The sequence below is a fragment of the Arvicola amphibius genome, chromosome 6, assembly GCF_903992535.2.
Source record: "Arvicola amphibius chromosome 6, mArvAmp1.2, whole genome shotgun sequence".
Classification (NCBI taxonomy): domain Eukaryota; kingdom Metazoa; phylum Chordata; class Mammalia; order Rodentia; family Cricetidae; genus Arvicola; species Arvicola amphibius.
Genome location: NC_052052.2, coordinates 13,263,015 through 13,276,449, shown reverse-complemented (window position 1 = coordinate 13,276,449; position 13,435 = coordinate 13,263,015). Strand labels below are relative to the sequence as shown.

Sequence of the window (13,435 nt, the reverse complement as noted above, 5' to 3'; positions counted from 1 at the left end):
GGCCCTATCACACTGTGCTTGTCATCCTGTTTAGGAAATCGCCCGCTTGCTGGCCCTGGAGGAGGCCACCCTGAGCACAGATCTGCAGCAGGGCTATGCCCTCAAAAGTCTCACAGGTAGAGAGCCACCCAGCCCTTCCCTTGGGTGTCTTGGGTATGCTTTAGTCCTGAGCCACTGCTCCTTGGTGCCGGTCAACTTCTCTCCGGGACTTTTTTCCTCGCAGATCGGCCTGCACTTCTGAGTCCTCACTGCTGGCCGTTTGGCTTATTGAGCGTCTGTGCAAAGGAAGATTTTCCTTGCTTTTTTCTTTTCTCCTTTCTTTGGATAGCCCAGGCTTTCTGTATTCTCTTCCCAAGATCTCACTGCAGGTTTTACCTGTCCCTGCAGGCCTTCTCTCCTCCTTTGTAGAGGTGGAGTCCATCAAAAGGCATTTTAAGAGCCGCCTGGTGGGCACTGTGCTAAATGGGTACCTGTGCTTGCGGAAGCTAGTGCTGCAGAGGACCAAGCTCATCGATGAGACTCAGGACATGCTGTTGGAGATGCTAGAGGACATGACCACAGGTAACGCCCCCTGGCAGCTTGAAGCTGCAGAGGTGCACATGTGCACTGTCTCTGAGTGCCACAGTACTAGAGGATGGGTGATGAATCTCACACTTGGGGAGAGAAGCCTATCTCAAGAGCACTGTGGTGCTCAGTGTTACAGTACTAGGGCTGAACTCATGTGTACTTTTCCTGGGTTGTGCTCATAGGGAAGGAAGGGGTTGGAGGTCTCAGGCTGCTATCTTCAGTCATCTGGAATGTCAGTGGCTTTGCTGTGTTCTTGCTACCTTTTCCTTATATGACTCCACCCTGTCTCTCTTCTTCACTGTTTATCCTGTTACTCTACTGTTGAGTTCTTAGAACTCTAGATTTTGTAGCCAAGAGACTTCCCTTCCCTTCCCTTTCCCTTTCCCTTCCCTTCCCTTTCCTTTCCCTTTCCTTTCCTTTCCAGGAGGGAGTGGTTAAGACAGGATTTCTCTGTGTAGCCCTGGCTGGCCAAACTCAGAGAGCTGCAGAATGCTGGGATTAAAGGATGTACCGACACCTCTCCGCTGAGACTTCTCATTTCTTAACTTTCTCATAATCTTTGAAATGTATTTGTGCTTGATCATTCTTTTTAAATGTGGCCTATTCTACTCTTTGTCTTTCTGCTTCTTAGGTGGTGTTCTCAAACTGGTGTTTTATGATTTGGATGGTGATTTGACTTCTTATTTCTGAAGTTTATTGTAGAAATTCTTTAGAAGCTGGGAATGATGGCAGCTGCCTATTATCCAACACTTGGGAGGCTGAGGCAGGAGGATTTGTGTGGGCTACATGACAAAACCCTGCCTCATAGAACTAAGAGAACACGTGCATTGGTGGTACACACCTTTAGTCCCAGCACAAGGGAAGCAGAGACAGGTGGATCTCTGAGTTCAAGACCAGCCTGATCTGCAGAGCAAGTTTCGGGACAGCTAAGGCTACACAGAGATCTTGGGGGGTGGGGGGGAGACAAAAACAAAAACCCACTAAGAGAAGAGCTGGAGAATGCTGAGTGCTTCAGAACTCTTGCTGCTCTTGTAGGGAGTCTGAACTTGGTTCCAGCACAGCTCACAACCACCTGTGACTCCACTCCCAAGGAATCCAACACCCTCCTCTGGCCTCCTTCAAACACATGCATGCACAGACCCACAGACCCACACATAGACATTAGTGAAAATCAATAAAAGCAGAGGAAAAGAACATTCTTTAGGCCCTGTGCAAGCTGGTCTTCTCCAGGTGGGTCTGTGACTACTGTCTCTGTGAGGACCCCTAGGCTGTCCCTGGCATGCCTTCATCCAACTTTCTCAGACTTTGGTAGTATAAAGTTTGGGTGTCACACATGTGGGAGGGGATGACTTGTTAGCTCTCATATTTGTCCCCCAGCTCGCTACCATTATTGTAAAAAAACAGTTTGCTTTCAGTTGTGTGGATGGAGAAAAGAGAAAGTGGTTCCTAGTTGATCTTCTGCATACCGAGAGTTTAGCTATGCTGCTAAGGTACCAGATGTGGGATGGCTAGAGGGTTGCAGGGTACACAGTCTCCCCATCCTGGCAGGCCATGGAAACTAAAGCTTAAGACCCAAACTGCTGTGACTGCTTCTCTCTGGGCCCAAACTACTTCTGTGGGCTTTTGTTCTTCACTAGTGTAATAGTTCACTGTGAATTTGAAGTTGTTTTCAAGTACTGGGTGTGGAGAGTTCAGCTAGTGACCCTCATCTGCCTGAATACCCAAGAAGGAAGTCCTTGGATGTTTTGAGGAGCCTGTTTGGGGGAAAGGATGCTAGGTCAAAGGAGGTGTGGTCCTTCTCCTTAAGGGAAGTTGTGTTCCCAGAGAGAGCAGAAAAGCACACAGCTAGCTGTGATATAGGGGATTGATTTGGGATGTAGGATTATCGCAACAGGAACTACTCTCATATCTGAAAAATGTTGTTTCATTGTCTCAGCTCAGTTCATGTGGCTGAAGCATTTTCCTAACTCGTGGCTACTTTGCTCTCTGGCAGGAACAGAGTCTGAAACCAAAGCCTTCATGGCTGTGTGCATTGAGACAGCCAAGCGCTACAATCTGGATGACTACCGGACTCCTGTGTTCATCTTTGAGAGACTGTGCAGCATCATCTACCCTGTAAGCAGTGTGCTTGTTGTAATAATATCATTCTCACCAGATCCACTGACAAAAGTAGAAGTAACTTCCTAGTTTCCCTCCTCTAATCAGAGGAGAGCCGGTGGGCCAAGATTAGCCTTTGTTTGTTTTTAGGACAGGGTTTCTCTGTAGCTTTGGAGCCTGTCCTGGAACTACCTCTGTAGACCAGGCTGGTGTCAAACTCACAGAGATCCTCCTGCCTCTGCCTCCCGAGTGCTGGAATTAAAGGTGTGCGCCACCACTGTCTGGCATAATTTGCCTTTTTAAAAATTAGATCTCACTGCCCATTGCAGGTACAGCAGCAGTTTTGGAATACAGTTGGGTCCATCTTCCTCTTCTTCTGTACCTTGGGATATGCATGCTAGCCACATATGTGTCTTTCCTATGGTCTGGTCCAGAGACCTTTCTTATTGTTCAAACACCAACATCCTCAGTTACTGATGAAAGAGCATTGGGGTTGATGTGCCTGAGTGTATCACTGAAAGAAACCCCTTCTCTACTCCAAGTCTCCAGTGACTCTTGCCCAGCCTCCGGCTGGTCCGCCTCTCACCAGACAGCACCTTGTTCCACTAGGCTATCTCTCCTCGAGGAGTGTGTGATGCTTCAGGTGCTCACATCATGTTTAGAATGACCTTGGGGCTACTGTCCGTATAGTGTGTAAGTGTAAGGTGTGCTGCACTTGCTGTGCTTTCCTCCTGGTGCCCACAGAGCAGTCAGTGCTGTAACTCTTCTCTGCTGTCCCTTCTGACATGTCCTTCTTTTCCTTTAGGAAGAGAATGAAGTCACTGAGTTCTTTGTGACCCTGGAGAAGGATCCCCAGCAAGAGGACTTTCTACAGGGCAGGATGCCTGGAAACCCATATAGCAGCAATGAACCAGGCATTGGGCCTCTTATGAGGGACATAAAGAACAAGATTTGCCAGGACTGTGACTTGGTGGCTCTTCTGGAGGATGACAGTGGGATGGAGGTAAGAGGCTGCGCTGGTCACTCACCAGCAGTGTGGGCTGGGCCACACCTGGATGTTTCTTGTAGGTCATTGGTTAACCAGGTAGGAAGTTAGTCTGTAAAGTGGGGCAGATCCCATCTTCTGCCTCTGCTGCTGGTAAGGTCAGTGACCCATGGAAGGCTATGACAAGTTCCTGGCATGAAACAGGAGGAAACTTGGTAGTTATTGCTTGGAGTAGTGGTAGGATTTTGCTACTGTTGCTTCTGGAAGGATTTTCTAGAGGTTCCAGGTTAATGGAGCCCCAGGGATCTTGGTGTTTTGACTCTGGTACATGGGTCATAGCTCCTGTTAACACCTTGAGCCTTATGCTTCTGGCAGATGACTTCTCAGGTCTGGTGTCACCATCTGTGTGACTAAAGGCAAAGGTGGATTTTCTGGTGCTGAGCCCAAAGTGGGCTTAAGGTAAAAAGTCTTCAGTTGGATCCGATCAGAGCTGGAATCCATGGTGGGTTAAGGGTCTTTGTCTCCAACATTGCACACAAAATGCTGGGTGTAGTGCACACGCATTTTCTCCAGAGCTAAGTGTTGACAGAGTCCTGTGATGAGTGGCAAGTGTAGCCCGTGAACCCTTGCCTAGGCACCTTCAGTCTGCATATGGAGTCATATGCAGTCACGTTAGTAATCCCCTCCTCCACTTTTCAGCTCCTAGTAAACAATAAGATCATCAGCCTGGACCTGCCTGTGGCGGAGGTTTACAAGAAGGTCTGGTGTACCACGAATGAGGTATGTGCTTGCTTTCTCTCCAGGAGCTGGGGTGGGCCGCCTTTTCTGCCTTAAGGACAGATTTAATAGAACTGATGTTAATCATGGCCCACGTGTGGCCACTGTAACTCTACTTCCTTTCTGTGTGTGACGCAAATCCATCATCTTGTCAGCTTGGGAGGCATTTAGCTAATGTGGGTCAGGTAGACTTCAAGGAATCTTGAGTGACCTTACACCTTTGCTTCTCACCTCTAAACTGAGGCTGGACCTCTAGGGTCCCCAGGATGGTGCCTGGCACAGACAGACTAACCCAGTAGCTCCTTCTTGACAATCCCAGGCTGTGGGTGTCAGTTTGGTAATTGGGATGAACCCTCGTATTGTGTGCGGTAAATGAAGACCGTGGTCTGTCCATAAGAAAGACTGATGTGCCTGCTCTCTGTTCCTGAAACTTGAACCACATACTTTGGTCCAGATACATTTGTTTGTCCTGATGGGCACAGGCTTAGAATTGGGCCTCGACTTCTAGCCTAGGCAAGCATGCTGTCCAACCTTGTCTAACAGGTCTAATCAGCACAGGACTCAGCACCGAGTAAAACATTTGGGGACTAGTTGTCAGAGTGCTTACCTAGCGTTTTAATGACACCAGCTAGAATTGCATCTGTGCCAGGCCTACAGCAGACACTGAACAAAGTGAAACCTAGGCGGCTTTACATCTCCATTGTTAGAGAAATGGAGGCTTGTATCACCACGGCATTGAGCAAGTTCAAGGGTGACTTTTTTTTAAGTCTACCTCTCCAAATTTTTCTGCTTAGGGAGAACCCATGAGGATTGTTTATCGGATGCGGGGGCTACTGGGTGATGCCACTGAGGAGTTCATCGAGTCCCTGGACTCCACCACAGGTACGGCGCTCTACATAGGCAGTGCTGCATATTGAACTTTGGGCCAGAGCAGCCATGTCCCAAAGGATGGTAGCCTGTGCTCTGCATCACAATTGTAGGGAAGAAAGACAGGCATCCATGGCCTGATTTGGATACCTGACTGGGATAAAAACATTCAAGCTGCAGTTAGCAGACATGAGATCAGATTTCTTCCTGCCTTAGCTCTCTGTTCCATTGAAATAGTTGAAAAGTATTTGCCTGTACTTTGTTGTAATAGCAGAAAACATTAATTATCTTACACTTCGAGCAAGGCTCCTATGGGAGTGAGAGCATATAGGTCACAGTAATGACCTTTATTGCAGACCGGGAAAGAGCCATGTTCTCAGCCCAGGGAAGGGTTATGTGTTTTGATCCTTTTACTTTGATTTTCAGTTTCTCTCCTCTTCGTTTCCCTTTCCTCCCAGATGAAGAAGAAGATGAGGAAGAAGTGTACAAGATGGCCAGTGTGATGGCCCAGTGTGGGGGTCTAGAGTGCATGCTTAACAGACTAGCAGGAATCAAAGATTTTAAGCAGGGACGCCACCTTCTAACAGTGAGTTGTGGGCAGTCTGATGGGGGCTCCCTCTACACAAAGCTGCGATCATTAGAGCCACTTGTCACTAGAGGGCAGTGTGGTGCAGCAGAGACCAGTGCAAGGCAGTGAAGGACCTGGCTTTATCCCAGACTTTTGACATCTAAGCCTCCCACTGCTTTCCTCCTGGCCTACTCCACCTAAAAAACAGGGTGATGGCAGTCTTCTCCAATATCTCTTTAGGTATCAGAGGAACCAATAATTGTTTCCCCTAAAAGCTGCTCTTGTACTTGTGTGTGTGTGTGTGTGTGTGTGTGTGTGTGTGTGATGTTTTTTTAATTTATTTATTATGTATACAATATTCTGTCTCTGTATATGCCTGCAGGCCAGAAGAGGGCACCATACCCCCATTACAGGTGGTTGCTAGGAATTGAACTCAGGACCTTTGGAAGAGCAGGCAATGCTCTTAACCTCTGAGCCATCTCTCCAGCCCCCGTCATTGTTGTTTTATGATTGCCTCTTACATAGATTTTGATTTCTCCTGGAGGGTCCTTTGTCTCACTAGTCAGGGGATTCTAGTGGAACCACAGAGATTTCACTAATATCTTTACCTTCCAGGGTGTTCAATAACTCTTGTGTCATTTAAGTGGCCTACCTGGCTCTTGGCCTCCATAGGCTACGTGTGTTGGGATGTTCTGTCTGCTACTAGTTCAGAGTCTTGGGTGCTTGATTTCCCCAGAATGGTGGGACACCAACTAATGTATGAGGAACCCCTGTCACTGCTATCATGTAAGGGTAGTAGAGAGAAATCTGGAGAATGCTGCCACTTGCTGCCAACCTTGTATGGGAGCCCAGCCACCTGACCCCGCCATTTAAGGATCACCTTGTACTGCAGGAGGAGTATCTGCTGATTGAGACATCTTCTTAGACACTTTTGACACTCATGCTTGCACATTCTCCGGACGTGGGTGCTCTGGTGGCTCTGAGCTGGCCTCTCTTCACAGGTGCTGCTGAAGCTGTTTAGTTACTGCGTAAAGGTGAAAGTCAACCGGCAACAGCTGGTTAAGCTGGAAATGAACACTCTGAATGTCATGCTGGGGACTTTAAACTTGGTAAGAGTGTGGGCCACAGATGATGAAGACTGGCTTTGGCAGTCCTGAGTGAGAGATCTCGGCTCTCAACCTGGTTCTTCAGTTCTCTTCTCCTGGTGACTCATACTCATGCTGCTCTCATGGCATCTCAGAGCTTCCTGTCCCTTTGCTGAGTGCAGAGTCGAGACCAGAAGCAGAAGTCTGTAGAACAGACCCAATACTGAAAGGACGTAGTGCCTCTCTTTCCTCAGGGCACCCAAGAATGAGGCCCAGAACATCCCATTTCCACTTTCTCCCTCTCAGATATGCATTGCACACATGTACACTTTCACGCGTGCATACACACACACACACACACACACACACTGGGCTTTAAGACTATGAAAGGCAGCGGAGGTCACCAGCAGTGAGTGGCTGTGGTTGTGTCCTGAGAGTCACTGGGTCTCCTCCTTCAGGCTCTGGTAGCTGAACAAGAGAGCAAGGACAGCGGAGGAGCTGCTGTGGCTGAGCAGGTGCTGAGCATCATGGAAATCATTCTAGATGAGTCCAATGCAGAGCCCCTGAGTGAGGACAAGGTGAGTGGGGGCCTGGTTCCTCTGCCCATAGACTGGGAACCAACAATGGGCTTGTTTGAAGCTAGCTGAACTCAACTAAAAATGGCTAAACTCATGTTAGTAATGACCAGGGCTCTAATCAGGGTGATGTTGTTGTACTGAGTCTGAGACCTTTGCATTCAGGGGGAACAAAGCTGCCAAGGATGTTCTTTCAGTCTGAAGGTGCTCATTCATGGAACCCAGGCATGACCTAGATGAATAGGCAGTATGTAGTGGAGCCCTACACTGCAGTCTCTCCCGTCTGCACCTGGACTTCCTGCCTTCTGGGGTTGGTGATTAGGGGGCCTGTGACCCCAGAAGTGTCTAGCAGTCTCCATTCTGGGGAGCAGGATGTTGCATTAGTGTAGTGTGGCCATCTCAGCAGCTTGGAAATTCAGCAGTGGAAATCTAGGCAGCTTATTGTTCTAGCAGGTACTAAAGAACAGAACAGTTCTGTCTGGTGAGAGTGGCTAACTTTGAGGTCAGTTCTTGGCTACAGCCACCATCCTGATTTCCATCCTCTTTTGTTGCAGGGCAACCTCCTCCTCACGGGTGACAAGGATCAACTGGTGATGCTCTTGGACCAGATCAACAGCACCTTTGTTCGCTCCAACCCTAGTGTGCTCCAGGGTCTGCTGCGTATCATCCCATACCTGTCCTTTGGAGAGGTGGAGAAGATGCAGATCCTAGTGGAGCGGTTCAAGCCTTACTGTAGCTTCGAAAAGTATGAGCCTGGAGTTGATACAACAAGCCTGGGGGTGGGGGTTGCCCACAGAAATCCCAAGCTAGCTTTGTGAGACTAAGTGAGTGACCTGGGTTTTTGTTGAGTGTTTTGTGTTGTGTGATTTGGAATTTAAGGGACTTTGTCTAGTGGGGTGGCAGTCACCAAATCACATTATATTAAAACAGTACTGAAAGGGTATGACGGGGGAAAGACCTGACTAGGTGGGGGGAGCTACACTTGCAAAAGCCTGTAGATGCAAAAGAACAATGCAGGCTTGGGCACAGGGTAGGTGAAGGGAGAGTGGCAGGGTCCTGGTCTGAGGTCTCCTTTCCCTGTAGGAGTTTAGACTAGATCCTCTAGGTGGTTCACATAGTTTTTACCTAAGAGGGTGATGTGAGCTCTGCCTTCATGCTGAGACCTTTTATGCTCTCTAGGTATGATGAAGACCACAGTGGGGATGACAAAGTCTTCCTGGATTGTTTCTGTAAAATTGCTGCTGGTATCAAGAACAACAGCAACGGGCACCAGCTGAAGGATCTCATCCTGCAGAAGGGAATCACCCAGAATGCTCTAGACTACATGAAAAAACATATCCCCAGTGCCAAGAAGTAAGGCACCCTTCCTGGGGCTCTGTGCCCCCTTCTCATACATGACCGTTTTTCTCAACATCTGAGTGTGGTGCTTCCTGTGTGCCCTGTGTTCCTCTCCCTTCAGGGACCTGTCCAGTGCCACTCAACCACTGTAGAGTCCTGGGACTTTTTCTGCTTCTGTTCAAGTGCTCATCCTTATCTGACTTATCAGCTGGATTTACCCTTACTGATCTCTTATTACATTCTTGAAAGATCCTGTTTGAACAAGCCAGACTCAGCAGCAGATTTTCAGCGTTGCTTCCTGGCTACTCATGTGCTCTTGTCTGTTTTGCAGTTTGGATGCTGACATCTGGAAAAAGTTTTTGTCTCGCCCTGCTCTGCCTTTTATTTTGAGGCTTCTTCGGGGATTGGCCATGCAGCACCCTGCCACTCAGGTGAGTGGACAGATAACAAGAGAAAGTCATAAACCATCTGAGTACAACCAGCAAGTCACCCATGGTGTGGCTTACCCTGTGGCCTGAGGCTTCTAGGGTAGGCACCCTCACTGTGTGCAGTGAGTCTGACAGTGTGAGGGCTTGGCATGCTGCAGTTGAACCCAGCGTTCTGGCTGACACTACAGATGGCTGACCATTCAGTCACTAGATGTTTGAAACTTCATCACCACTGTTTTCTGCCCTGCCTCAGGCAGCTGACAGCTTTGTGGCCCACTCCTGACCTCTCAGCCCTGTCGTCCCATGTGTTGTCCCGTGCGGATGATGTGGGCTCCAAGTTTTCTTTCCACCCCATTTTAGATAGATAGCTATAGATTCTCGAGCTCCGGATTCATTGGAGAAGTATCTTGTTGAACTTCAGTATATATTGAACTTAGTACTGAGTCCCTCTTCTGCCCTTGCATAGTGTCCACATTCCTCTGTGCCCCTCCCACAGCCCCTTGCTAAGCTCTCCATTTCTGTAATGGGGTCCATTTCCATGAAAGTGGACCCATGGACCATATAACCTTGAGATTGTTTTTTTTCCATTCGTCGGAATTTTTTGAAGCTTTTTCTGGGTCATTGCACGTGTTTTGTGTCCTTTCTATTCATAAGTAGTGTCCTACCATAGGGATACATCCCAGTCTGTACCCAGCCTCCTGTTAAAGGACAACTAGTCATTTCCCATTTGGAGTACTCTTTACCAAGCTGCTATGAAATCGAGGGACAGGTTTTGTTTGAATGTTTTTATTTTCTGGGGGAAATGCCCAAAAGTGTGTAGCTGCTGGGGTAGTAGCTGGTGGGTAGTTGTTGGCTGGTTAGTATCTACACGTTTAGTTTATAGGAACCTGCCAGGCCAGCAGTGTGGTTCAATAATTAGTAAAAACACTTGCCATGCCAGCCTGACCTTCTGAGTTACATTCCAGAATCCATACAAGAGTGGAGGAAGAGAACTGGCTTGGACAGTTTTTCTCTGCCCCCTACACATGTGTCTATGCGTATATTGACATATCACACACGGCAGTTATAAAAAGAAGCTGCCAGACTCTCCTGAAGTAGCAGGCCTGTTTTACATTTCTGGCAGCAGTGCATAAGTGGCCCAGTTCTCTTGTCTTTGCTGCACTTGCTGGCTATTTTTACCCTGGCTGTGCTGCTGAGTGCAGTGCTGCGTGGCTGTGGTTTTGACTTGCATTTCCCCAATGGCTAATGATGCTACACTGTCTTCCCCGTGCTTCATCTGTACAGGTCTTTTGCATGAAATGGCTCTTGTGTCTCGCCATTTTCTAGGTAGATGGTATAAGGTTTAATGCTGAGTTTTGAGAATCCATAGAGTTAATTATTTTGCTTTCATAATGTTCTGCATTGAATATAGGGTGCATTCTTGTTTGGCAGCCTGTTCTAACTCACCTCAGAAGTGTGGTGACGCAGTCATATACAGTGAAGGTCTTACTCAAATCTCTGTAATTGCTAGCCTTTGTCCTAGTCCAGCAGATAGCCACAGATGATAGGCCTTTATGGTCAGATTTTGCACACATTGTTTCCACTTCTTTGGAACAGCTGTATTTTGCCAAAGGCAAAATGTGATGGCTTTTCATGCATCTTACTACTGTGCAGTGCTAGCTGGCTAAGTCTTCCCTGTGAAGCTCAGGCTAGCCTCAAATGCCCAACCATTTTCCTGCCTTAGCTCCTAAGTGCTCTGATTGCAGGCGTGCACCATCATACTCGGCTTAGGAATATGGAGCTCCCTCCAAGGCAGTGCCATGTTTGCTGCAAGAAGTTAGAAAGATGATGAACATATGGTGGGCTTTTGTCTTGGTCCAGTGGAAGCTCAAGCAACTTAGTGAATGGGCTCAGCAGAGACCTGGGAGTTGTTTAACTAGGATTTGGAAAGAGAAAGGGCTTGGCAACTTTAGAGCTCTGCCCAGTCCTTTGGTTCAGTGATGAAGAGAATGGTTATTCCATCAGAGGAGATGGACAAGGTTGAGGGTGAGAGAAGAGGGATGGTGAACAAGTCCTGCACATATGAGCCACCCTTCCTGTTTGTCTGAGTTTTGTGTGGACAAGGCCTTGTGGTTTCCCTACTCCTACTTCACACACGTCTGCCATGTACACACATGCACGCTCACAGTAAACACTTGGGGTGTTGAGTTTGGGGTGTGGGTGGCTGTGGAAAAGTTTGCTAGGTCTTAAACAGGGGCTCACTCAGCATTTAGGAGCATGAGGCATGAGATAACATGCAGTTTTGTTGAGGTGTGTGTTTGCGGTGTTCTGTAGGAAGGGCAGGTTTACGAGTTACTGAATGATCTGAGGCAGACAACTCAGGCTTTGGCCTCTAAAGTTGGCTCTATTGTTTTCCGTTTTTCATCACACAGAGTAAACCCCACCACTAACTAACTTGTGATGCCTCGGTGAGACTGCCCACCGAGCTCACCTGGAGGCCTTTTCCCCCTGCACCTGCCTCAGCTCCCGTCTCATGGTGCCATGGGGCCCTGAAGCCAGCTTTACCACGCCCAGGGTTGATAGCCGTTTATCTTTTTGTCGTTTTCACTCCTGCGTGCTGGAGTTTTGCCTCTGGTATCTTGTAGACTGGGAGGACTGCCACCAGCTTGATGGCTACAGGCACCCATTTGCAGAACTATGGGAGTTCCTGCGACTTTAGGCTTCTGCCCCAGGGTGCTTCCTGCACAGGCCCTGCCAGGTACCCCATTGTTTTTAGCAGGAGCAGCTCTCTTTGGCTTCCCCTTCCCAGGCATAGTCCACAGTGCTTCACATGCTGCCTCACCTTCCATCCTGACAGCCGCCTTGACACTGTCCCTGTTTTGTGTGTGAGAATGCTGGACCTAATGAGTGGAGTAGCTAGCTAGAGGTCCCTGGCACCCAAACCTCCCAGTCGCGTCTTTTGCAGTAGAGAATCTCAGGCTCTGGCCTCTGTGAAGCCAGCGACACAAACTTGTGCACTTGGGCTGATCGTGGAGTATTGACTGGGCCTTGGTGGAAGGCTGCCTCTATGACTAGATACGTACATCTCACTGGTTCTCTTTGCAGGTTCTGATTGGAACGGACTCCATCACAAACCTGCATAAACTAGAGCAGGTATCCAGTGATGAGGGCATTGGGACCCTGGCTGAGAACCTGCTGGAGGCCCTGCGAGAACACCCTGATGTGAACAAGAAGATTGATGCTGCCCGCAGGGAGACCCGAGCAGAGAAGAAGCGCATGGCCATGGCCATGAGGCAGAAGGCTCTCGGCACTCTGGGCATGACGGTAAAGCTCCCTCTCTAAGTGGACAAGGAACCCCACAGGCAGATGAATGTGCTTCTCAGGAGAGTTGGGCATGATGGTGGGAGGGCTGCATAGGGGAGAGGCAGAGGTAGCTGTTCTGGGTTCATCCAGATGTGGCTACTGCCATACTACATTTGGAGACTCGAAGAAAACTGACCTGACAGGTTTATGCAAACAGTAAAAGTAAAGATACTAATTACTGTATATCCAGGATTTGCTGCATGCCAGACACTACCAGAACCTCATATATATATATTTAAACTCTCAAGTGGTCCTGTGGCTTGATATCATTATGCTCATTTCCAGATAAAGAAAGTGAACCATATTGGCCGTGGCACATAGCTACTAACTTTGGACAGGACTTTGAACAAGGACTGATACAGAGGGCTCTGTTGTCCTACTTTGGAGGAAATGGTGGCCCTGGAAGAGCCTTGTCTTAACAAGCAAACTCGTGTGTCAGCAGTTTGATCCTTACTGGGGACAGTAAATGATCAGAACACAGCGGCACTTGGCAGCCGAGTCGTGGTGGGGCTGGTACAGACCAAAGGGGCTTTGTGGTAGCAAATGGCAACGTGGCAACATGCCAGCTTCCCACTGCTTGGTGTCCTCTGCTTTGATGGCTCCTGAACGAATCCCAGGGCTTTCCCTCAATAAAAGTCAGTGGAGACAGCAGATGTGTAGCTTAGAGGTAGAGCGCTTGCCACTTGCTGAGGCTGACAAGGCCCCAGTTCCACCCCTCTCAGCACAGTAGAAGGGCTCTTCTCTCCACACATCATTCCTTTATGTCTGTGTGTGGTTATCTCAAGCCAGGGTGAGAGGCATGTGGG

General features: G+C 48.5%; 1 protein-coding gene across 4 annotated transcripts in view; it reads left to right on the top strand.

The window, feature by feature from the left end:
- Window positions 1-13,435, top strand: part of Ubr4 (ubiquitin protein ligase E3 component n-recognin 4) — a 117,640-nt gene that overhangs the window by 88,889 nt on the left and 15,316 nt on the right. For all 4 annotated transcript variants that reach the window (XM_038334654.1, XM_038334655.1, XM_038334653.2 and 1 more), the window contains 13 exons: window positions 35-116; window positions 388-561; window positions 2,561-2,682; window positions 3,470-3,667; window positions 4,349-4,429; window positions 5,221-5,308; window positions 5,752-5,879; window positions 6,863-6,970; window positions 7,405-7,524; window positions 8,076-8,266; window positions 8,701-8,874; window positions 9,191-9,290; window positions 12,372-12,590. In XM_038334654.1, the coding sequence (XP_038190582.1) occupies window positions 35-116; window positions 388-561; window positions 2,561-2,682; window positions 3,470-3,667; window positions 4,349-4,429; window positions 5,221-5,308; window positions 5,752-5,879; window positions 6,863-6,970; window positions 7,405-7,524; window positions 8,076-8,266; window positions 8,701-8,874; window positions 9,191-9,290; window positions 12,372-12,590 (1,785 nt within the window). The remainder of the gene's footprint in view (window positions 1-34; window positions 117-387; window positions 562-2,560; window positions 2,683-3,469; window positions 3,668-4,348; window positions 4,430-5,220; window positions 5,309-5,751; window positions 5,880-6,862; window positions 6,971-7,404; window positions 7,525-8,075; window positions 8,267-8,700; window positions 8,875-9,190; window positions 9,291-12,371; window positions 12,591-13,435) is intronic.